The 24,571-nt window shown below is 36.9% G+C and overlaps 1 protein-coding gene across 1 annotated transcript in view; it reads left to right on the top strand.

Annotated features, from left to right (window-relative positions):
* The first annotated feature begins 1 nt into the window (after position 1).
* The window catches only part of DCDC2C (doublecortin domain containing 2C), a 36,885-nt gene continuing 12,315 nt past the window's right edge, over positions 2-24,571 (top strand). Inside the window, exons 1-7 of the mRNA XM_026037065.1 lie at positions 2-300; positions 4,699-4,720; positions 7,978-8,054; positions 12,236-12,367; positions 16,215-16,352; positions 20,750-20,804; positions 23,854-24,004. Of these exons, the coding sequence (XP_025892850.1) occupies positions 2-300; positions 4,699-4,720; positions 7,978-8,054; positions 12,236-12,367; positions 16,215-16,352; positions 20,750-20,804; positions 23,854-24,004 (874 nt within the window). The remainder of the gene's footprint in view (positions 301-4,698; positions 4,721-7,977; positions 8,055-12,235; positions 12,368-16,214; positions 16,353-20,749; positions 20,805-23,853; positions 24,005-24,571) is intronic.

Genomic DNA, 24,571 nt, shown 5'->3' with positions numbered 1-24,571 from the left:
CATGGTGGCGTCGCCGGCCACGCCGCCGGGCTGCAGCCGCGCCGACCTGGTGCCGGCGCGCACCGTGCTCGTCTACCGCAACGGCGACGCCTTCTACCCGGGCAAGAAGTTCGTGATCAACCGGCGGCACGTGCCCACCTTCGAGGCGCTGCTGGCGCAGCTCAGCGAGGCGGTGGCGGCGCCCTTCGGCGTGCGCGCGCTCTACACGCCGCGCCAGGGCCACCGCGTGCGCCAGCTGGGCGACCTTGAGCAGGGCGGCCGCTACGTGGCCGCGGGGCTGGAGAAGTTCAAGAAGCTGGAGTAAGTGGAGAGCCTCGGCCCCYGCCGAGGTGCCGGTGCTGCGGACAGGGGTCTTGCCCGCCATGGTGCCACGGGAGCCCTTCCCCAGCCTGTTTCGGTTGTTTCTCTTACGTGGGTTGTGTCTTGGTGATGCCCRTTTTATATCTCTTACATGGGAGATGTCTCCATGATGCTCCTCTAGTATCTCTTTAAAGGAAGGTGTTTCGATGATGCTCCTCTTATTTCTCTTACATGGAAGGTGTCTTSGCCATACTTCTCATTTATTTTACATGGAAGGCATCTTGGCCGTGCCCCTCTTATGTCTTGATGGTGCTGCTTTGATATCTCTTAATCAGAAGACACCTTGATGCTGCTGCTTTTCCTTCTGCTACGTGGAAGGTGTCTCGATGCTGCTCCTGTTTCTCTTACATGGAAGGTGTCTTGATGATGCTCCCCCTATTTCTCCTACATGGAAGATGTCTTGATGCTGCTGCCCCTACTTCTCTTATATGGAAGGTTTCTCAATGGTGCTCCTTTTATTTCTCTTGCATGGAAGATGTCTTGATGATGCACCCTTTATTTATTCTAAATGGAAGATGTCTCAGCRAAACTCCTCCTAGATCTCATACATGGAAGGTATCCTGGCCATGCATCTTGTTCTGGTGACAGACCCTGGCYGGTTGTGCTGTCAGTGTGGCTGTAGTTGGTCATTCCTTGGCTGCCATGTGTGGAGATGGAGGAGACCCCTGCTCAGCAGTGGAGGCAGTGATGGATGGTGCCTGGGTGGTGAAGCACAAGGATTTCGCTGTGCCCCTGAGTGATTTATAGTCTTTGACAGTCAACACTTTTCCTGTATTCACCAGTTCAGTCATTAATTGCCTGATGATTGCCAGGATTTTATCGCTTTAATTCACATGTATCATTTGAAATGCACATTTAAATACGAAATAAAATGTGGAGAAAAGGAGGTATAAAAATACACTTCCCTACCACACCTTACAATGCAAAGGTGAACTGATCATTGACGAAGGCACCTATGCTGTATTCAGCCAAGCTGCACCCCTCTGGGAAATGAAATGGTGCAGATCAAGGTTTTTTTCCCCCTTTTTTATGCTCTAATTAATTTATCAGATAATAAATTTTTTTCAGTGCTGATTTTAATCTACTATTATATTTTTAGTCCACTATCATATGGAACCCTGTAAATCTGGTAGAGATCAAGTTTGTCCGCCCGTGCCCTAGGAAGGCAAATCTGTATATTGGGGTGTCAGGAGCAGAGAAACACAGCTTTGATTTTTTGCCAGAGAGGGCAACGATACTTGAAGTGGACAGTAAATTACAGCAAAAAAGGATTGTTGAGTTTTAGGATGCTACATGTTTTATCCTGAATGGCTCTTCAAATTTTGAGTTATCTTCAGAAAAGTACAGACCGACCACTAGAGTCTTTTACATTTCTGTTTTGCCAAGAGAGGGGTAGTTAAAACTGGTGAGATTTATTCAGTTTTAGTTTTATTCTTTGCTCTGAAGAACCTTGAGTGCAGGAGAAATAGTGAAGAGGATCATTGGCTTCATGCATCTACTGCTCTTACTGCTGTTTGAGGAAACTGCAGCAACAAAGATGGTCCGTGGCCTTTATTTCTGCCAGCTAATGCACTGCTGCAAAGCAGAATGCAATCATTTGAGTTCAAATCATAAGTGACTGATAAAGCGCACATGCATGCTTTCAGATTTGTGACATCTGCGAGCAAATATTTTTGTATATGTAACATGTATACCTATAGCTCATGTTTTTTTGTGTGTGAATAGCYGTATTCCCAAGAACACCTGAGATTTAAAAGCTTTTCTCCATTTTTTTTTGTGTTTATGTGAATAGCCATATTCCCAGGAATACCTAGGATATAAAAGTTATTCTCCACTGTATCATTTTAACAAGATAACTAAGGGAGACATTTGAAAACTATTACTGCTACTGCTGTGTATTTTGAATGTGAAACCAAGATTCATATGCTTTGTTAAGGAAATGGATGTACATAATTTCTTAAAAATTCTGAAGGTCTCTTTATACATGAGTATTGCCAATGGAAAAAAGAGGAGCAAGGTCATGGACAGATAAGACTTACCTGGGACAGGCGTCTCTTTTCTGGGCTGCAGGTCATTGCTCCACTGCAAGGAGCAGTGCTTGGTCATGACTCTGAGGAACAGTTATGGAGCTGCTTTGATAACCTAAGAGCAACCAAGACAGTTTTGTTTCTCTCTCTCCTCATGCTACATCTCATTTCTTGTGCTTGTCAAGTTTTGCTAATATTGTTTTTTGGTGGTGCTGTATTTTGGCATTTCTGGAGGATCTGGAAGTCGCAAAGTTTTGTGTGAAAAGGTGTCTCTCTGCAGTTAAGCCCTGCTGAAACTTTCCCTTTTTCCTGTGAAATTAGAGAATCTCTTTTCTGCTTGAGCAAGAATAGCTAGATAATTATTACTAAATATTAATTATTACTAAATAGTTAAAATATTAGTTTAGCTAGTCAGTCAGTATAAATAGTAGTTTAGCTGTGGTGTGACACTGTAGATTATGTGTAAGTTTTGGTTAGATTTCACTGAAAAAGAAGACTCCAGAAATGAAGTATGATGCATGTTTTTATGTTTTTATTTTTTGACATAATGAGTTTGTTGATGCCTGAACTGTAGGTTTGAAAATATCATTGGAATTTATATATGCTGTTCTATATATGTATATAATTAGTCAAAAATCATATATATATAGTCAAAATCATTTCAGAATTTGAATTTTAATTGATGATTTACAGAAATTTGCATTGGAGCTGTGAAGTAAATCCAGCTGCAAGACACTCACTCTGTATGCATGTAGATTATATATATATATGTATGTATACACACACACATACATACATGGTATTCTGGACAAGTGCATTAGTCAATAGACTGCTGTGTTGGAGGTGGGTAGTACAATCACATCTATGGCCATAAGAAGATGTATAGYATATTTCAGGGAGAATATTAGACTTTGGACCCAGGATTGATAAAGGGGATTCTCACCCATTCCTTTACTCCATTAGCTACTTTGAGGGATTTCATACAACTACACGGGGCTAGTACTTCTTGCAGGATATCTGATCAAAGAGTAATCAAATTCCTGATCAAAGAGTGATCATTTTAAGTAGCCCTTCTCAGCTGTATCACCCCTCCAACACAGGGAGCCCTACACCTTGCTGGGATTTAGGTTCCACTGTGGTGAGAAAGTGTATAGTATTTAGTTTCCAGCAGTGGTAAACTGATGTACTGCTACTGGCATCATTTCTTTTGTTAGTCACTGGATAGAGGGTTTACAGTGAGTATTTTTGGATTGCCCATTTCTTTTGATACATAAGTGTACAAATTTTACTTACTTTGTCTTTTTTTTTTCCCATTATAGCTATTTTGAAATAGGAATTAAAAAGCAACCAGGGAAAAGAAGAGAAGTGATGGTAAGTGTTTAAATTACTATAAAAATTAATTTATTTTTTGTTATTATTTATTATTTTAAAATATTATTACTTTGTATCATTTGTATTTAACACTTAAAATATGATTTTTTAGGCAAGAATATAGTGATGTAGTATCATCAATACAGCAGATATTCATTGTCCAAAATTTTGATACAAGTTAATCTTGCAGTTTCTCATCATTTTCATTTGATTACRTTTTCTGTTTAATTTTTTTCTCATAATTAATAATAACTATTAAATTATTAAAGAGCACTTCTGTACTCTTTGCAGTAGCCTGTTCAAGTAGTAATTTGAAGAGCATTAGCTCTAATACTCATATTTAGCAATTAATCACAGAACAGATGAGATTGGAAGGGTTTTCTAGAGGTCACCTAGTCCAGAGTAGTTATTGATGGTGAGTTGCCCTGTCTGCTGAGCTTATCATAGTCTTGATCATAGAAACTAATAAGTAGGCCTGGGCAGAACCTCAAAAGTTTATTCACTATCTTCCTTAAGCTGAGGGTCAAAGAAGAATCAGCTAAACCAACACCAATGTCTATGCTGGGAGATGGACGATGTTCATACAGCTTCTGTGACTTGCCCCTGAACCTTTGGCTTTAGATTGGGACATTTTCCCAAAACAGCATGGTTAGGCTCACAGTTTATTTGGGTAATTYGGACACTGCAGTTACTTCTCATCTCTCATGGTTTCCCTTGAAACCTGTGCTGGCTAAGTAAGGCCTCTCGTGTTCTGTTCCAGTCTGAAATCTAAGAGGTTTCCTTAGACCCTGTAGTCTTTAAGCTGGCCTATTTGTATTTGAACTGGAACAGAGTATGAGAAAAGTTCAGAATTAAAAACCAATGGTTGTAAGCCTGTATCTAATAAAGCTTAATCCCATGGAGTACATATAGCTCATTTTTGTAACATCTTATTTTGCAGAACAATGGATTTTAACTGTATGGTACCCATTACTATAGCAAGTTTTTGAGACCAATATTGATGTAGATGCAGGGATGCTAAACTGCATATCCTTTCCTAGTTGTTTTTGTCAGTTTGACCTTCAGATGTACATCTGCATTGGCATATCTCTGTCGTGTTTAATGTTATGAACACTCTTTCTTGTCTGAGACAGCAGATAAAATGAAAAAGTGTGCCCTTTAAGCCCTATTTAGATCCTTGAAATAAGATAACAGCAGCAGAAAGGACTTCTGCTAGAATTAAAGCAAGCATGAGGAGGGCAATTTCAGGTATACAGGAAGCCCTGAATATTGCATGTGTATACACAAAGTCTGTGCAGAGGATATAGCATCAACCACTAGATATACGTGCTGTCTCACTGAATTTTTGGTTTTGAGGCCAGTCTTACTGCACCATTGATGCAGAACCTAGTCTCACTCACATGGTACTGCAAACACTTTGGAGCTCCCTTGGGCATGCTGAGCCAGTTAGACCTAGGGATGAGCCTCTGCGTGGGATCTTTGCATTCTGTCCTGTGGCACTGAATGCAAATGGGCTTTGGGCTCATAAAAGTTAAATGGGAAAGGCCTTAGGTAAAATGCTGCGTTTTGTGTTATAATTGCAACTCAATTTAAAACAGAGATTTTCAATTGTTATTTTTTTCCCCTCTGTCATTACATTCATAATAAAATACAATGGAGATGAACTGGGCTAAGCTGCTGGCTTTGCTGAATTTAACCCATTTTTACTGAGAGTTGCCTGGGACTAGCTCTGTTTTCCAGTTAACTTATATATAAGGAAGTTATTTCTTGAATTAATGGTTCGTCACTTTGGTTTTTTATTGATATAAATTAGGAAAAGGAAAATTCTATAATAAAACATACTCAAAATCATATTTTAATTACTGCAAATAAAAATCATCAGTGAACTTGTAGTCTTCAATCTGCATTATCAAAGCTTCATAATGAAACAAGCATCTACATCCAATTGGGATAGCTGTGCTTGTCTTYGTGCAGTATTTTATTGCTATACTTTATGACACTGTTTTCGTGGTAAGATTAGCACTCTGCAAGTGTGACTTTTGCTATATTTTGTTACTTTCTCCCTATCAAATAGTATTTAGAGCCAAATTCTGWTTTGTTCTTGTATATAGACTTAAGGCACAGATGGGATCTAAGGGATTATAGTGAGCATGGCTTTTGTATGTGGGACCACCATTTGTTGGACTGGGATGTGTCCTGGCTGTTTTTTGTGAGGAGACCTGTGTGTTTTTTCTGCACCTTCTCATCCACTGAAAGAACACGAGGTCAAGGACAGAAGGACATATATATGTGGTGGCTGTGGTGGTCACTTATTGCAGAGCCTGTTTCCCTCTGGCTTAATCTTTGCTAACACATTAAGCAGTCTCCTAGAACATGCTTGAGTACTAGAACATGTAGGGAATCTAGACTGTTAATTTTTTAGCACAGTCCCTGGTATGTTTTTGGCCTGGACCAACTTGTACACCAGTTCACAGTCACAGGTGGAAGTTAGCATGGGCCAGAAACTATTCAAAATAGGCATGAACTGTGTTTTGGAGACTAAGGAAGCTTAATATTATGGAATAGTCAGACGCTATTAAGTGATGCTGGGTTTGCAGAATAGGTGCTGTCACTGTTTGGGTCACTGTTACAGATTCAGCAAGTCCCTGTCTGGACAGGACTTGTGAGACCAGGATTTTGTGATGAGTTGTTCCACAGTATTTGACCAGTCTAAGAGTTTTGCTGTGGTTCAGAAATACTCTTTTCAGCTAGAAAATTGGTGGCTGTAATGGAAATAAGAGGAGTAAAAAGATAAAAAAAGGCAGCTTATCAACAGTAGTTAATATACACTCCATCTAGAACAGAAACAGTGCTGAGTGGCCACCTCGATACTAGTATGGACAGGGCCAGTATGTGGCCTTCAGCCCTGGTATATGGTAGAATAAAATGTTTATGTTTTTATTGTAGCCCCTGATACAGTTTGGCTGATGTGAGCTGGCACTCGGCCACTGTCCTGGGAGGGCAGCATTTCCTGTGGGCAGTATAGACTGTCCCATGAGGAGTGTTTAGGTAGGGATAAGAGCCATTCCGGACCTTATATCCTCAGATCCCTGGACCTTTTTAGTATGTTGGTACAGATATAGCCAGTGGGGCTGATGAAAGGCTAAATACAAGATTAAAATTGAAATGGATATTGTGATTTTTTTGTGTCTAACCAACTTCTTCCCTTATACATTTGCTGATAGAATCCCATCAGGGAACATATCAGACCAACGGATCCTTAGCACCTTTTATATTTCCACTGCACTTACAGCCTTTACATCTAAGGACAGGTTTTAAGCTGGAGAGATTTATGCTTTCCTACCTTTGCCGTTAACACTAGCAGCAAAATTTTTGTTCCTGCTGGTTCCTCATCGCAGAACATATGTTGCTGTCAGATCAAAGGCAGAAGGGGAGTGTGAAAAAGTGTAAGTAACAGTCTGGGGGCACAAGGGAATCATTTGTGTACAGCTCCAAAACCAAATAATTCCATTTTGTGTGACAGAGGTGGGTGGGGAACTAGCGTAATGACAATTATTACTGGTTTTAGTCTGATCAGATTCTGTTATTTGCTCTGTCAGGAGCTATTGGAGGAATAAATCCAAGTTATATGAAAGTGTATAATCACCTGAGCATCATTAGTGATGTGCAGAGGGCTGTATATGGCATAAACTAAAATTAAATGTTACCAGGAATGACTACTTTGGTAAGTGGAGAAAATAGGTTTTAAAATTGCTGGCTTACTAACTATAAATATTTAGGTCTTTATTCTGACTTGGACTCCTATGCAGAAAATCTTTTTTGATCCCAAATCTCAATTTTCCACTTCTTAGTTAAGCAAGTGCTGGAAATGCTATGGCAGCAGCTTTTTTTCTCAGGGGAGAGAGCTTCTCAGGCCTTTTGACAGCGACTTCTGTGGTTGATTAAATGGTGCCAGTTGCTTCAGAAAGGAATCTTCCTTGGACAAATTATGAATGAACGTGACACAGGTTCACTAGAACAGAAAACACAGAACAGGGAAAAATTTGGGATTATTCAAGTATGGCAGATTTTCCGGAATACTAATAGTGTTACATATTGTACTGAACAAAGATAGCAGCTGAAACTGGGACTAGTGTTTATATTTAAGCAATGCTGTGAGAATAAACTATTTTAAACATCTTGCATCAGCTAATGATATATGATTTATTTTTTTCTGCAGATTAAACCAGTAGTTCATAGTACTATCCGTGTGCCTTCCAGATGGCAATGTTTCTCTAATAAGCCACGAAATATCAAGTAAGTGTTATAAAGCAGACATTTACATTTGGTTTTGAATTTTCTACTCTGATAGTGTACACAAACTCCCAAATGTCTGTGTTCAGTTAAAAGCTAAATGTTGGTAGTGAAACTCTGTTATACAAAGCRTTATTGAGAATGGTTGAATTTTGCTTATATTTACATACTTCATAGATCYTACTGACCTTAAATTAAATTTGGATGATATGAGTATACCAAATTTTTCACAAAGTATTCTTAAGGAGAAAAGAAATGAGGTGAGAATGACAGAATATATTGCATGCCTAATTGTTTAGTCTTCGTAAAATATGAAAATATATATATAATATTCCAAACTATTATATGATACAAAATGTGTACATGATAAATAACATGATAAAATGACATTTAATCCAGGAGTTATTTAGAAAAAGTTTACTGGAATCATAAAGCAGTACAGAGATTTCTAAAACAGTGGTTTGTTATGAGTGAAAAATACGAACAATCAATTCTCTTAGTTGACAACACAACCTGTTTCTCTTATAGATTTATGTCCCATATTCATTGAACTCTCTCAGGAAAACAGACAAAATGATAAACCACACTTCTGTTCCATGTGTCTCAGCTCACCCTCACTAGGCACAAGAAAAGGGGTGCTGTGGCTGCTGTTCTTGCAGTAAATTGTTATTCTCAAAGCTTTGTAAATGATGCATCTATAGAAGGGTTGGCTGGTTAAAGCCAATAGTCTTTAAGGTATACCCAGAAATAAATAAATACAAATCTGTGTTAATGCCCAGCTTGGAGGTAGGAAATCTTACCATCAGGCTAATCTTATAATACTGTTTTTTTTTTTTTTGTAGTGAAGCCATCAAACTTAATTCCAGTGTCAAAACCAAGAGCTAAGGTTAAAAAAGTAAATTTGAAAGTGTCTCTGATATTACATATGTGCTGAATTGCTCCTTTAAGGAAAGGAAAAATGTGTTTATTGAATAATTCTCCAACACTGCATGTCTCCCATAGGTAAATAAAGATAAGAGAATTTAAGGATGCAAAAGATTCTTTAGGTCATGTAATTCTTTCCCATGGCTGCCATGCCTCATGCTCCATAGTTTATTTTCTTTGCCTAGTCTAGATTTCTAAATCATCCCTCAAAGGATTATTCTGCTCTTTTATATTTCACAATGATAATATGTTCWTTTTTTTATATATTTAATCTACRAAAGTTGTGTCTACTTGCAGTATATTTAAGAAAATGAAGGAGAGGTTTTTTCGTTGGCAAAGTGAATGCTTTGTTTCAGTGTATCATCCCAAGGGTTTATATTAATAGACTGAAAGCCCCACTAGATGGCCCCAAATTTCTTTCCAAATACGACCTTTATTATTTCAAGATGATGTTTTAAAGTGGCATCCAGACATAAATATTTGCTCTTGGCTGAAACTCGACACGTTTTGTCAGGACTTGTTGTAGGCCTTTTTTTTATTTTTTAAGCTTAAAAAAGTTTGAATCCATGTTCTTAAAAAGCATTTTCTTTGCCACGGTAGGTTTACCTGTATAGGAAGTGGTATTATGGTGCTGCAAAGCTAAATGGATGATTAAAACGTAAAATGTGTTCACCTGATCTTCACATAACAAACTGTTTAATTGGCAGTTACAAAAGAAAAAGAGGGAAAAAGCTGTTTCATACTGAGCATTAAAATCTGATCTGGATAAAGAGTTAATAAATGTTAACTAATTGAATGTTATGCTGTTTTTTTATGCTGAGTCCCTTACACTGCACAGAAGCAGTTTCAGATTCCTCTTTGGAATTACATGGGTGATTATTAAAAGATGGTGAGGAGGAAGATGCACAAGATGCTGTCCAAAGCACCTGAGGAGAGGTTTGAATGAAACTGTCAGTGTTAAATTGCTAGTTTCAGCCTAGACTGAAAATCCTTTTTTTTGAAATAGTATTTTCTGCAGCTGTAGATTTCTCTGTGCTGGTTTCTGTGCAATTATTTTCTTCTTTTTCTTTCCCAAAACAAGGGGATCTGCTACTATAGTTGGTCAGTTCAGCGATATTAGGCTGAATGAGCCTAATGAGACAACATCATTGTTTTAAGAGAGAGATTGAGTATATTAGAAGATTGACCTTGTGGTAACAATTCTAAAGAGCACGGTGCAGTTGATGAAAAGTTTACCTGTATTAGATATCTTTGCCATGTCACATGTTGCTAAGGATGTTGAGGTATAAGTTGTTATTAGAGAATTATTTAATAGATAAAAARTGCAATAGGTGAAACTTTGTGAGGAATTTTCAGCTATAAGATGCAGTGTCACAAAAGTGAACAGATGTATTGAGTGAAAATTAGGTAAATGGAATATTAAGATTAGTGTCATTAGTGACAGGAAAAGGAAATTGTGTGAACTGTATGAAATAACGTGTGAACAAATTGTGAGTTATGGAGARTCTTTGGAAGCTATACAAGGAACTTAAATTTTTGGAGTAATAGGAAGAAGTGACAAATTTCAGGCAGAAAGGAGGTATAATCTCATAGAATGACCTTTTTTTTTTGTTTTAATTGGACAATATAATTGTTGATAAGGAGATTCTAGTCAACTCAGAAGATGAAAGTAATCTTCTCCTGGTTAAGTGCAATCAGGAAGAGAAAAAAAGGAAAAGGAAAAATGGGAAAAAAAGACATGGGTTTAGAGAGAGCACTACTGGTCACAGAACCACACAGAGTCACAGAACAGCTGAGGTTGGAAGCAGCCTCTGAAGATCATCTAGTTCAGACCCTGCTGAAAGCAGGGTCAGAGGCTGTGTTGGTTGGGGCAATGTCCAATCAGGTTTTGAAATTCTTCAAGAATAGAGACTCCACAGTGTCTCTGGGTAACCTGTTCAGTGTTTGACTACCCTCATGGTAAGAAAAGTTCCTCCTGTTATTTAAGTGGAATTCCCTGTATTTCAGTTTATGCCTATTGTCCTGTCACTGCATGCCACTGAGAAGAGACTGGTGCCATCTCGCTAACTAAGCCCCATCAGGTGATTATACTCATGCATGAAYCCCAATGAGCCTTTTCTTCTCAGGCTCTCTCAACTTCTTGTATGTCACAGAATCACAGAATGGTTAAGGTCGGAAGGGACCTCTACAGATCATGTAGTCCAACCCTCCTGCTCGAGCAGGGACACCTAGATGTTCCTTCCAGTCTCTTCTTAATCCCTGTGGCCCTTCACTGGACTTGCTGCAGTGTGTCCATGTCTTGCTGGCACTGAGGAGCCCAGCACTGGATACAGCACTCCAGATGTTGCCCTGTCAGTGCTGACTAGAGAGGAGGGATCATCTCCTTCAACCTGCTGGTGACACTTCTTATTGCTGCCCTGCTTACAGTTGGCCTTCTTTGCCACAAATGCACGTTGGTGGCTTGTGATCAATTTGTTGACCAGATCTGTTTTCCACAGAGCTTCTTTTGAGATTATTTCCAGCCTTTGCAGGTGCCTAGGGTTATTGATCCCCAGGTGCAGGGCTTTTAATGTCTTTTTGTTGCTTTGTGAAATTCCTGTTGGCCCATTCTCCAACCCACTGAGGTACCTCTGAATGGTTACCAGTCAGCAATGATAACCGGCCTCCAGATGGGATTTGTGTCGCTGATCCCAAGCCTTGGAGTCTGGCTGCTCAGGGAGTTTTCATCCCACTTCACTGTTCACTTATCCCGTTCATACTTCATCAGGTTATCAGTAAGGATGTTATGGGAGGCAGTGTTGAAATCTAAAGTCAAGATAGGCAATATTCATTTGTCTCCCCTCATCCTCCGAGCTGGACTGTTCGTCATAGAAGGCTATCCAGTTGGTGAAGCAAAACGTCCCCCTCATAAATCCATGCTGATTACTCATATTATGCTCATTTGTGCTGGGGATCATGAGGATATCTTTGAGTAACATGGAGATAAAAGTAACCTCAGTTTAAAGGACAGTATATTTTGCTGTTGACTCATCCATCTTGTCAGATAGAAGCATGTTGAGGATACCATCCTATTTTATTTTATGAATGAGTTCTACAATTGAATGAAATAGAGTAAGATTAAAAATGAACTGTTGAAATCAAACTGGCAGTACTGATAATTATCCGAGCTACTGCATATTGTTAAAATTATACATTTTGTCTTTGTTTTTTCTTACGAGTTTCTTAACTAAAGAAAGCTTACCGTCTTTGCTTTCTGGCAGTGTTTTCACCAACGGAGAGATGATCAAGCCACCTATAAAATTTCTTATACCAAGGTTTACTCTGAAAAACTGGAATTGTGTCCTTGCMCTAATTAATGAAAAAATGCTTCTTCGTTCAGGAGGTATTAACAGGTGAGGAACAATGATTAATTTAATATGCCAAATAAAAATGCTCAGTTTGGCAGTGTACCACTCTTCTTATTCAAATGTCATTCAAGTAGCACACATCAGGTTATGGTGTTACACTGTTTGATTAGCAATATATAAAGAAGCAATATATCAAAAGCAGGTTTTTTTTTTTTTCAAACTCCTTAGAGTTTACAATCCTTAAAATGTATGTATCTCTTTTTCCCTTTGTGTATTGCCGCAGTGCAGACCATCATACATTAACTCAGTCTGTGTTTCCAGCCAACTGGAACCACGAATGCAATTAATAAGCAGTCATATAATCACAAACATGAAGACATAACCTGATATATCTTGCTGTTGTGTAGTAGCAATTGTTCTGGTATTTCCAGAGCATTGGTGTCTGCTATGTTTAACTTTGAGAAATGAACACCCTGGTATACTGCAGGAGTTAATTACAAGATTATAGAAATCRTAGAAAGGGTACTTATAGCTACACAGATATATGTCAGTAAGATTAAATGGGCAAGTGTTAATGTAGTAAAGACAAGATTAAATGCAACTTAAGCTGTGAAACAGCATTTAAACTTTAAAACTATGATGCACGTTCAGAGAGATTTCTTCTCAGCTCTTTCTATCAGTGATTATTTATTTTTGATCATATTCAAAAAAATTATGAGTAAGATGCTCACGACTGGGCTGGCAGTATATCACTTGAGAAATTAAACAACATGAAAGACTTTTACCTTTTCAGATAAAGCTCTTGATTTCTCAGGACATAAATGAAATTGTTTATCTTTTGTGCTTAGAATCTTCCATTTAAGCATAAAAAATGGCTTTTCTTTATGTGATCTTTCCTCTAATTGTAAGGCTCAGAATCCTTACATTTCAGAGAGTCCTCTCAGGGGAAATTTCAAGGTGTGAAAATCTTTCAAGTGTTATTATGTCCATCTTATTTATCTTAACCTCACAATGGCTTAGAGATTCTTTCTGAAGCAGCCGTCTTTCTAAACAACTGTTCTGCTGAGATCTATCTGTATGTGAAAATATTTACCTGATGGCAGAATTGTTCTTGAAAGCTACAACTGAAAAGGGAATTTAACTGAACTGTTTTCTTTGTTACATTATTTGCCCGTACATCTCTCGGGACCTTAACTTATTTAGAACTGGTTAATTTTTCTGTTTCCATATCTGTAATAATATTTAAAGAACWCAGGACTGCAAACTACTAAACCACACATTTACAGCTCGTGGATACATTACATTCCACAGAGAATATTGCTTCTTTGTAGAAATCATTTTGGAACTTCGGGGTGTATTATTCTACAGATATGTCTGTCTCACTGTCTTCCCTCTCATAGAACCTGCTGTTCCAGGCTTTACAGACTAAGTAGACTTGTTAATTAACGTTTTGGTTTGGAACCTGAATTTTATAAGTACGTCATTGTGCTCTTTTTTTTTTTTTTTTTTTTTTNTTTTTTTTTTTTTTTTTTTATGAATCATAGTTTTGTGTAACATTGAAAAATTGCTGATGTTTGTACTAAATTATCTCCTGTTTACCTCATAACATTTATTTCTCTTTTGAGAGAGCGCATATATGAGCAAGTGCTGGAGTTGCTAGCCTCGTTATTCGCTCTGGGGATGCATTCCTTCTCTCTTTTCTCTGTATGTGATGTGTTGTGTAAAAAAAGAAGAATGCACACCTCATCACCTGTCTTTTATCCTCAATATGATACCTGGGTCACAAAGATTTTTTTCCATGTCTCATACTGAGTTTGTGGAGAAGCCCATGTGCTACTTCAGAATGTCTTGCCTCAGTCATCTGACATTTCCTCTAAGATACTGACAAATTGTGAGGGTGACAGAGCCCTGGAACAGGCTGCCCAGGGAGGTTGTGGAGTCTCMTTCTCTGGAGATCTTCACGACCCGCCTGGATGCCGCCCTGTGCCCYGTGCTCTGGGTGTGCCTGCTGGAGCAGGGGGGTTTGGACTAGATCATACGTAGGGGTCCCTTCCAACCTCAACCATTCTGTGACTCAGTGGTTCTATAAAATCTAGTACACTCATTTTTCTTGCCATGGTTTGCCTATATACTGTGCCTRTATCCACAGTGCAGTGGAGAATGCAGTTGCCCCAAGCCTTCTTCCTTGTACTGCGGTTCATACTACTGTAAAACAGGCATGGCAAATGCTTCTCTTTCAATTCTCCTCAGTCCATTGGCTCCATCAAGCCACTTTSCTGGGTTTCCTGCTGTGTAAGACTGTTCTGAGTTTATTTCTTTGCCACTCAGACGTATTTCAACATCATTTAATCTTATCAGGACAGTTTCTTATTGCTGCCAGCGTACAAACTTCTGAGTTGAGATACTTACAGGTATTGACAGCTGCTTGAGATCCTCTGGTATATCGTGCCCTTTCTGTCGGAATCGTGTTGGAAGGAGGAACACACTCCTATCCTGGGAAAGAAGGGGAGAGGGCTCAGTCCTATCAGGCTGACTCTGAAGACAATGCTTTTTTCTCTGCCATTCCCATTACATTTTGGAACAAGGTCTCTTTGCTAGGTCTTTTGATGTCCTTGGTGTTTTTTCCTGTTTCAGGGTGGAATGTGCAGGCTTAGCAAGTGCTTTAGGAAGAATCAGAGATGTTAGAAAGATTCAGAGACTTTCTGTTAATATCTTCCTTTCCACATTGGATTCTTTTTCTCTAGTGATTTCTCAGCTAGAAACATGAGATCTTCTTGGAACTTGTCTGGCTGCCTAATTTTTGCATGTACACCACTGTTCCCTGCTGTTGGTTAGCAGGATGCATTAAATAGCAGTRCGTTTGAGTCTGCATTTGACCCTCTCAGGACTTTTTTTAGCATTATCTACCTTTCACTGATATTGTCTGCTTGCCTTCTGTATTTTGGATAGCATTAGCAAATGGCCTAGCTATTTTAGAGTGACCCTTTCTTCCTAAAACAGTGGGTGGCAAGTACCATCTCCTTCTGTCAGGGTGTGTTTTCTTAGTTTCATACCTGTCCTTGAGGTTGCTCGTGGTGGCAGGAATGCTCAGAGAAATGCAACAAGCTGTGGAAGATCTTCCCTTAGAGATGTGAGAGAAATATCTCAGGCCCTGAATATGTCTGTCCTTAGACAATTGTATGTCCGTGTCTGGCAGTTCTGGAATTCATGCTTCTTTACATCTAGGCTACTTTTTATGCATGTGTGTRGATGTTAAATGTGGCTTCACACCTACCAAGTAGGATATTGATGTAAGTTTCTATTCTGGTTATGATCTTGGCCTTCTTCCAGAGGTTATAGTTCCTGATTTACATTTGTAAAAAGTTACCTTTGAGACATATATCCAATCAGAACTACATTTCTGCTATGAGGTACTGCCTGCCTGGTCATCCTATGGTCTGAACTGCTCAACCAATGTGAAGTCTCATATGCACATTTTTGAGATGTGAAAGATTTGGAAAATGTTTTGGAATTCTTCCCTATGTCATGGTACATAATGTTTAAGTGATAAGTACCCCTATTATATTCTATATAAAAGAGGAGGCAGATCTCACCTTGTCTCAGGAGAAGAATCTCCATCACATATTATCAGTTTATTTGCCTTGGATTTTAGATACGTGTGTTGGAAATTTCAGTTTCAGTCATTGCTGGGAAATATGGACTGATAYGCCTGAGGTAAGCTTCTTCTAGGAGTCTTTACATGTCTTACGTGTGTGGCGGAATGGGAGCTAATACATATGGGAACTGCTACAGGACTTCCAAAATATTCTGGATTGAGTCCTAACTAATAAGCATATACAGTTTGAATGTGGTTGAATGACTGATTTACAGTTTCTATTTCTTTTGATAACAGGCTGTACACGTTGGATGGTCATGCTGTGGAGAGCTCAGATGGCTTAGAAGATAATCATTTTTATGTTGCAGTGGGCAGAGAAAAATTCAAACCATTACCATACTGGTGTTCCTCTCGAGTCCCTTCAGAGGTTCGCTGGTAAGTTTTTCGGTGGTTCAGTCCCATGTCAAATACTTCCGTCCTGCAAAATGCTGAAAACACAAATCCAGATTTGTGCCTAACTACTTTTAGGCAGTTATCGCTAGCTCATTTATTAGGARCTTTCTCAGCTCAACTAAAATTCAGTGGAGAATATGTAAATGTGTGGAATGAATTTTGCCCTTCTGGAGCTGTCCATATTCTCTGTGTTGACTGCAAAAGAAGTCTAGTACAGTTTGGATCATAACTGAGGCATGTGAAATGATCAAAGGCAAATACTGGCCTCTGCCACAAAACAAGGCATGTAAACTCTTACATAAAAAGTATTTCAGCTTTGACTTTTAACCTCTCTTATTYTTGAATCTTCCTTTTAAGTTTGATACATAGTTCCCCAATTATTATTGTCAATGGCTAATTAACTGACAACCCATGACTTCTGATTACTCATTTAAATTAGCTAATGAGCCTGAAAGATTTCATGCAGGTTAGATCCAGGAAAATAATGTTTCAGTCATTATGTTTCTGACAGACTTCTTCTCAGTTGTGAATAGGGGAGTGATTTCTTTTTTTAATATATGTGTTATAAACTGAAAAAAATAAGCAAAGATCCAATAAAAATGACAGAACATATTTATATTCTATATCCTATGTATATTTATATAACACATTTTATACTCTGTAGTTGCAATTCACTTGTTTTTGTCACAGACATCACAAGTCTGTCAGTGTTACAGAATTTATGTGTTCAGGTACATACTAAAGCAGCCACCCCGGAGACTTGCCAGGTAGATTAATAGCACATTTAATTGCTTTGTCAGTTCTAATGCTCATATATTGTTTTCACTTATTTAGGATATTTCTGGTTGTCAGCATGCTTTTTTTTGAGATTTTGCATTTGCTGTCTTATTTGATAATAGTTTATTTCTTGTCAGTTATTTGAGATTTTGTCGTCTTACCATATGTTGTTCTGTTTTTGGAATGTATCAGTTTACTGTTCAGTTTTCCTTTAAGATTACTGAATTGTGCTGGAATATTAGAGCTCATAAAAGGATTAAGTCATTGGGTTGTGACATTGGGCATATGAGCATTATACTGTTTTATTAGCTGAAGAGGCCCTGGTTGTGTCCTCCTGGGGAGATTCTGCAATCTTGAATATGTTTCTACAGGTGGTGAAATCAGTTAGGTGACAGCTTCAGCAAATTAAAATAATAATAATAATAATAATAATAATAACAACAACAACAACAACAACAACAACAACAACAACAACAACAGTAACAATAGTAATAATAAAAACATTCTATTATGTACTATATTATATAAATGATTCTGGTCTAAATAATAGTTAATTCAGTACTGCTAAGCTGAAGAGTGTCCCTATTCATGTGTTCAACACTGGAACACTAGGAAACTGAACTTTCAGGCTGTAGTGATGATATTTAGATACTGGCTGATTTTCTACTGTTTTAAAAATTCTATTAGCTATTCCTGGAGCATTCCATTTTTATATAAATACTGCAATTGAGTAGTAGTCGTGTTAAATTTAGCCTACATTCAGTGTGCTTGGTAAAGTGATTATCATCTTGAATTGTCTGGAATTAAATTGTCATGCATCACAGAGTATAAAGTTACAGATTTAATCTGTTTATCAAGAAGATAAGCTGGTGTATTCTGCCCTAGTCTTTTGAATTGTGAAAAACAAATGTTTATAGATTTTTTTTGAAATAAATGTCTAGCATGATACAAGGATAATAATTTAAAAATTTTTAATGAAAATACTTGGGTTTTATTCAGTAGATGATAAAATATTTCTGTCTATCATGACATAAATGTTACTTCCACTGAAATCGGAAATTTGGAAATCATTATAAAACTCTTTGGGCAGAGGCATCTCTTAGTAGGGGAAGCCACTGGGAAGTAAATGACCTCTGCCAAAACACCCACTTGTCCTACCTGTACTAAACTTATTTTCAGTCATATATTTCTCTTAGTGGGATAATGTGAACAAAGACGACTAGATATATCCTAGTTTAATGAAACTCACCTTAATATCTGCGAATTCCCGTACTGAGCACTATAATGTTTCAGTTTTCTGTGSTTGCTTTCTGTAAAAAAACAAATGTAATTTCTTATATATTGAGCAAATATATTTATTGAGCAAATCATTTGTTTTCCCAAACAAATTTATCCCCAAATTTATGAACCACTGGACACTTGCTAAATGAGGGGACACATGAGTATAGTCCATCTGGGCTTTCTTCAAAAGGARCTGTGATTACTTTAGTGGCTCAGACCAGTACTTCCAAAATGTACTTTCTGACTACCTAAACATATGAAATTCTTCATTCATGAAATGTCTTTTCTAAAAGAAATACTATTATGAAAACACAGTTGGAAGGAATACTAAGTGCACTAACTGTTCACATCTATTATTAAAAAAGTTTTATTAACCAAAGACTTTACTTAAATATCTGTGTCTGTAAGTATTTAATTCTCTAAGCATCTGTGATATCAATAAAATTGAACAGGGTCCATATGCAKAGTTTGCAGGAGTCATTTCCTGTCCTCTGTGATATAGGGAAACTTTCTGGAGGGAATGAGGGGGATGGGACTGGGCYCTTTTCAGTGGGGACCACTGATAGGACTAGGGGAAATGGCCACAAACTGAAGCACCAAAAGTTCCACAGGAACCTAAGGAAAAAWTTCTTAACAGTGTGGGTGMCAGAGCCCTGGAACAGGCTGCCCAGGGAGGTKGTGGAGTCTCCTTCTCTGGAGATCTTCCAAACCTGCCTGGATGCCACCCTGTGCCCCGTGYTCTRGGTGWCCCTGCGTGTGCTGGGGAGCTGGATTAGATGATCTCTGAGGTCCCTTCCAACCTTAAGGATTCTGTAATTCTGTGAATGGACATTCAGGCAAGTGGAAAGACATTCACACGGAGGCTGTGACAAGTGTTACCAGTTCTCTACCCTCATATGAAACTGTATAGGACCCCTTCCTTATTTTCATTAACCCAATGAATGGTTAAAAACCTCATTTCCAGCCTAAATATCTTCACAGAAATGCTTCTGCCCTTTTGTCCTTGTGACAAAATGATATTTCAGTTTTAGCAATATTTTCTTTGTTCTTTCAGATTCCTCATTTCTTTTTTTTTTTGGTGAATCAATTTTTTTTATAATAGTATTGCCAAACTGAAGAATTCAGCCATCAAAGTGCATTGGTTGTATGCAGTTGATCTTGTAATTACTTGAGGTCACTTTTAGGCACTTTCTTAAAAGCTCCTTGATATCATTAAATCTAAAGCAGTCCTCCACAATTTGCGGAATTTTCTATTTGACTTTTATCAGTCAATTTTTTATTTTGCAGAGCAACACACTTCTGCAAAAGTGTTATTTTTGCTTCTTGTGTGATGCATTCCTTCTGTATAAGGCTTTGGCATAATATTTGCTTTCACAGTTATTGAAAGCAGTTCTGTTCTTTGTGCCTGGCATATGTTTTACCTCCAAAGCTTGATTGCATTTTTAATTTGATATTAATTTAATTGATATTGATTTAATTTGATATGTTCAACTGTTTTGCTCAGCCTGCTAAACTTTCCATTTGCAAGGAGTAATTCTTGCTACTTTTGCATGTAACTTGTCTTTGCAAAATCAAGTTTGATTTTCCAAAATCCTTTTGTTGACCTGGTACCTGGTCATGTGGCAAATAATTCATCTTCCAAATAATAAGTCACTAAGTTTGTTAGCTGCTTTAATTCATGGAGAGACGTTATAATAATAATCTCATAAAGAGTTTATAACTATATTAACTTTATAATGTTTAGCCAAAATTCAAATTGTAATTGGTTGCGMTTTGGATTCACAATGAATATCAAAATTCATTATTTTATCTTGCAGAAAACTTGTATTTTATTTATATAAAAATATTAGAAATTTTAGACTGATAAATGGACGATCTTTAACATAATCTTGTTTTGCTTTGATTTTGAGGAAGTCAGGAAATGTGAGCTCTAGGGCTTTCTCTTTCTTTAATAAGAGTTAGTAAAGACTTCCTGCTTTCGGGGTGACTGTCCTACCTACCCAACACCTTTCTGGTACAATTGATGTATCCCTTTCTTGACTTTGTAAACCAATCACTTAGTAGTTACTTAAGTAGTACATTGCCTTTGTAGGGATCAATACCTAAAGTACTAAATATTTAATGTAAAAGTACTACATTTAGATGTAGTCTCTTGCTATAGTTTAAATATTTCCTCCATACTGAAACTGCTCAGTGGCTGGAAGGAAGGCTTAGCAGCATTATTAAATTAATGAGAAGATAATAAGAAGAAAAGAATGGAAATTCAGTGTAATACTTTTCATTTAAAATTAWCAATTTTTAACACATTTTTTGCCTTTTAGTTTATATGGTGAATCACGAGTACCTTCAAGAAGATGTAAAAAGAAAAAGGCAAGAGTAAGTTAAAATACAACTTTTTAATATCCATTTTAAATATGTTTCTATGGTATATCTTGGTAATATTTTTTGATAGATATATTGTGAGTTATTGTAACGTTACAGCAAGAACTGACAAGATGATAGACCTATTGTCATTTAGACTGTAAATCAGATTGTGTTGATTGAAATATTTGCATTTTATGTAAATTGAATKTAAATAGTCGTGAAGAGAATTGTGTAATTTTTTGAGCAGAAAGTATCTCCCTTAAGTGTTCTTTTAATGTTATTTTTACATTGATCCTTATCCTCAAGTTCTAAGTCTTTRCTCTGCTTGTTAACCTCATGTGGAATTTACTTTTTCTCTGAATTGTACAAGAACAGTATGTAGTTTAACATTCACTTTTAAAAGATAGAAAAAGGTTTTATTTGAACTAAAATCCACACATCATAGTGTAAATTGCAAAAAGAAAAGAAAAATAAAACTTTTCTTTTTGACTTCAGTTGCAAATATGCATAGAGCTGTTTCTGCCTATGAGTTAGACTGTGGAACACATCACATCTGTGTATCTGTTGATTAACCAGCTGAAATTATCAAGATACAAATAATAAATAAAGAGATCATCTAATTAAATATCTGCAAGCTACCTACAATGCTACAAATGCTTCATAATAATGAGGCATTTCTAATTATTAATAGTCTAGTGATATTAGGAATTATTATATGAAAGATTCAAAGAAGTGCGTCAGTTCTTCGTAATCAGAATGTAAATACCCAGAAAGTAGTGATCTTAGTGATCTTCATTATGAAACATTTAGATTAACTCTTCGAAGGAAATTACTTTCTTTTTGTTGTAAGGAACTTTGTTCCTGGGACAAAATGCAAATGAATTTGTGAGATATAGTCCCTAGACATTTGTATGAGTCAGATTCTCACAGCTATCTGTTGGGAAAGATTTTGTTATGCTTGAACTTGCTTGGAGAATGTGATATGTTTAGTGTCTGTGTCTTTCCAGTCCTTTAGCCCAGTATTTGGGAACCTTTGGTCATCCAATTTGATCCATACTGTACATGTGGTGGATTTTTCGTAGAAAGAAAATCAAACAACTCTTTTAGAAAGAGTTTTCACTGTCTTTTAACTCCAAGCAATAGACAGTGCAGCATTGCTGCTAAGAAGCTATTCTAGTATTTAGCTATGCTCATCACTAGAAAATTTCATTATTTCAAGACTGCGTTTATCTCTTCAGCATTCTCTTGGTTAAAAATCGAAGGGATAAATTAATAAATGAATAAATTTTGAATAAATAGCTAATCTTAAGCGTGTGTTGCCTGTAAGACAGGTAAGTATAAGTGGAACTCAACAGTTATAAGCTCAATGGATTAATATCTGTGAGTAGACACTTAAATAAAGACTGTTTTCCAATCCCTGGATCATTTTAAGTTCTCTGAACTTCGGTGTTTCCTTGACATGCCAGAACTGGACAGAGAATGCTAGTCATGACTCACAAATGCTGTATGTAGAAGCATAACTTTCATACTTTATCACATTGCATCTTCTGCACTGAGAGTTCATAATGAGGTGGCCAACTATAGTAACTTGTCCTTACAGTTCATCTTTCAAATCAAGAATGTCCCTATTTTTAGACAAAAATCCTTGTCCAGAGATACATTTCATCATATTCAGATATATTAAAACATAACTGCTGACATTTAACTGCAATTATTCTGTAACAATACCTTGCCCTCCTTATAATTGCTAGTCAAGTAATCTTTGTACTTCCTACAAACTTATTTTGTAAGAGGTTAAATCATTGTTTGGATTGCAGATAAAAGCACTGAATAAGATTAAAAGAATCAATCTCTCAATGTTCAATAYACTTTGAAGTCAGGAAATGTCCAAAGATAATCATAAAACAAAACTATCCCCTGTATTCTTGTTTATCCAAGTCATATTACTGATATAAGCAAAAATGTTGTGCATGAGAAGTATTGGGCTGGTATCTATCCAAAATGCTTTTTAAAATCCTGCATCCAATTCCCCATTCGCAGCAGATAATAAACAGTCCTCTATTCCCAAAGTAATTTTTATAAAGTTTACCATATGGAAATCATAAGCTTTTTAATTATAAATCCATCTGTCCAGTTGTTTCAAAAGCCACTCTTTTATACTATTATAGAGTTGGAAAGTGAAGCAAAATCATAATTGTTGAATCTCAACAGCTTCCATCTCTCTTCAGTTGTTTTTAAGATAGCTATATCTTCCCAGCATCTTCCCTTGGTAACAGACCCACTTTCAAGTCTATTATTAATATTAGCCATTTCTGGCATTTGAAAAAGCACTGCATACATTTTAAAGGCTGTCAAACACCAAAACTTTTGGTTAATATATACCTTGAGGGTTTTTTTTTAATACTGAACAGCTTTTATATTGCCCAGTTGACCATTTCTTCATTATTTGCTATCTTMTTTTCTGCTAGTAATATGGCATATACAGTGTGTATGAAAGTTCCAGGTGCATTAGTCATAATGCTAGAAATAACACTGCAGTGATGTGACACAAACTTTGGCTACTTGTAATRCACTGAGAAATAACATCTATGTCCTGGTCTTATGTAACTGTAACTACAACTGTTCCTAATGGGGAATCAATCAAAGTCCAGTCACAGTAAAACGAAGATTTAAGGATTCCAAAATATTTGCATCGTAAATACAGAAGAGGTATTAGGCAAAGGCTGGAAATAGTTCAAGAAGTGGGTTAGAACCCAGATTAATAACTCTCTGCTGATGAGGAAGGAATGGACAAAATGAGATATTGGGATCATASTGACAATGATGTTGCCTTAAAGAGATCTTTAGCAACTGAATAATATGGAGAACTACAAAGTTAACAGTACATAATCTGTGGGAGGACTGATGATGAGGAATTAATGACTTGTCTTTGGAAATTATAGGAACGGTTAAGATCACTTCAAGATGTTTTGTATAGAGAATCAAAGAGATTTTCTTGGTTATCACTATATCAAAAAATGCTTAGTGTCCGTTTTGATATTCTCTATTTACATTTTGCTAGTCAGAGAGGCCAAGGGCCAGAAAATCCTCCAGTAGACCTCCAACAGCTACTGAAAGTGCAAAAATGAAAGATGAAAAAGCAAGCACAGATTTTGATGACAAAAGCAAGAAGGCAGGTCCTGAAAGAACTTTAGATCCAGTACTTGCTAAAGGTAACACGGAATAATAAATAGGCGATGATTTAAGGAAAAATGGATCAGTTCTGAGATGCTTAAGTGTTATGGAATTAATCTCATTCAGTCTTTCCTGTTAGATCTGCTCCCCAGCTTGCACAAATGCCTGAATAATTAAGATGGCAGAATGAGCAGGGGAGAACTGGGAATTCTTTCTAGGACAATGTCAGCTGCAGTTTGTTGAACATGTCTATCTAAAAGTAATAACTAGATGTAGGGATAACATAGTCAATTTAATCTAAAAATCATCTTTCTGTGTGCTGCATTGATGGATTTCTATTTATAAATACCTGAAATATATATAAATATATATAAAATATAAAATGAGATGTATATGTTCCTTAATGCAAGAAATATACCTAGTAAATGTACATTATGTAGCTGTACATTAAACCAAGATTTAATGCAAGAAATATACTTAGTATTCACAGCATGTGTCAAAACAAAATTCCACGAGTGTTTAATATTATTAGAAAGCAAAGAACATACATTTGTTGGTGCATAAATATATTTAATAACAATTTTGTTTTCTTAATCTTCCAAAAT

This window comes from Nothoprocta perdicaria, unplaced genomic scaffold (assembly GCF_003342845.1).
Source record: "Nothoprocta perdicaria isolate Ctin4 unplaced genomic scaffold, notPer1 scaffold_19, whole genome shotgun sequence".
NCBI lineage: Eukaryota > Metazoa > Chordata > Aves > Tinamiformes > Tinamidae > Nothoprocta > Nothoprocta perdicaria.
This window is presented reverse-complemented; position numbering and strand designations above follow the sequence as displayed.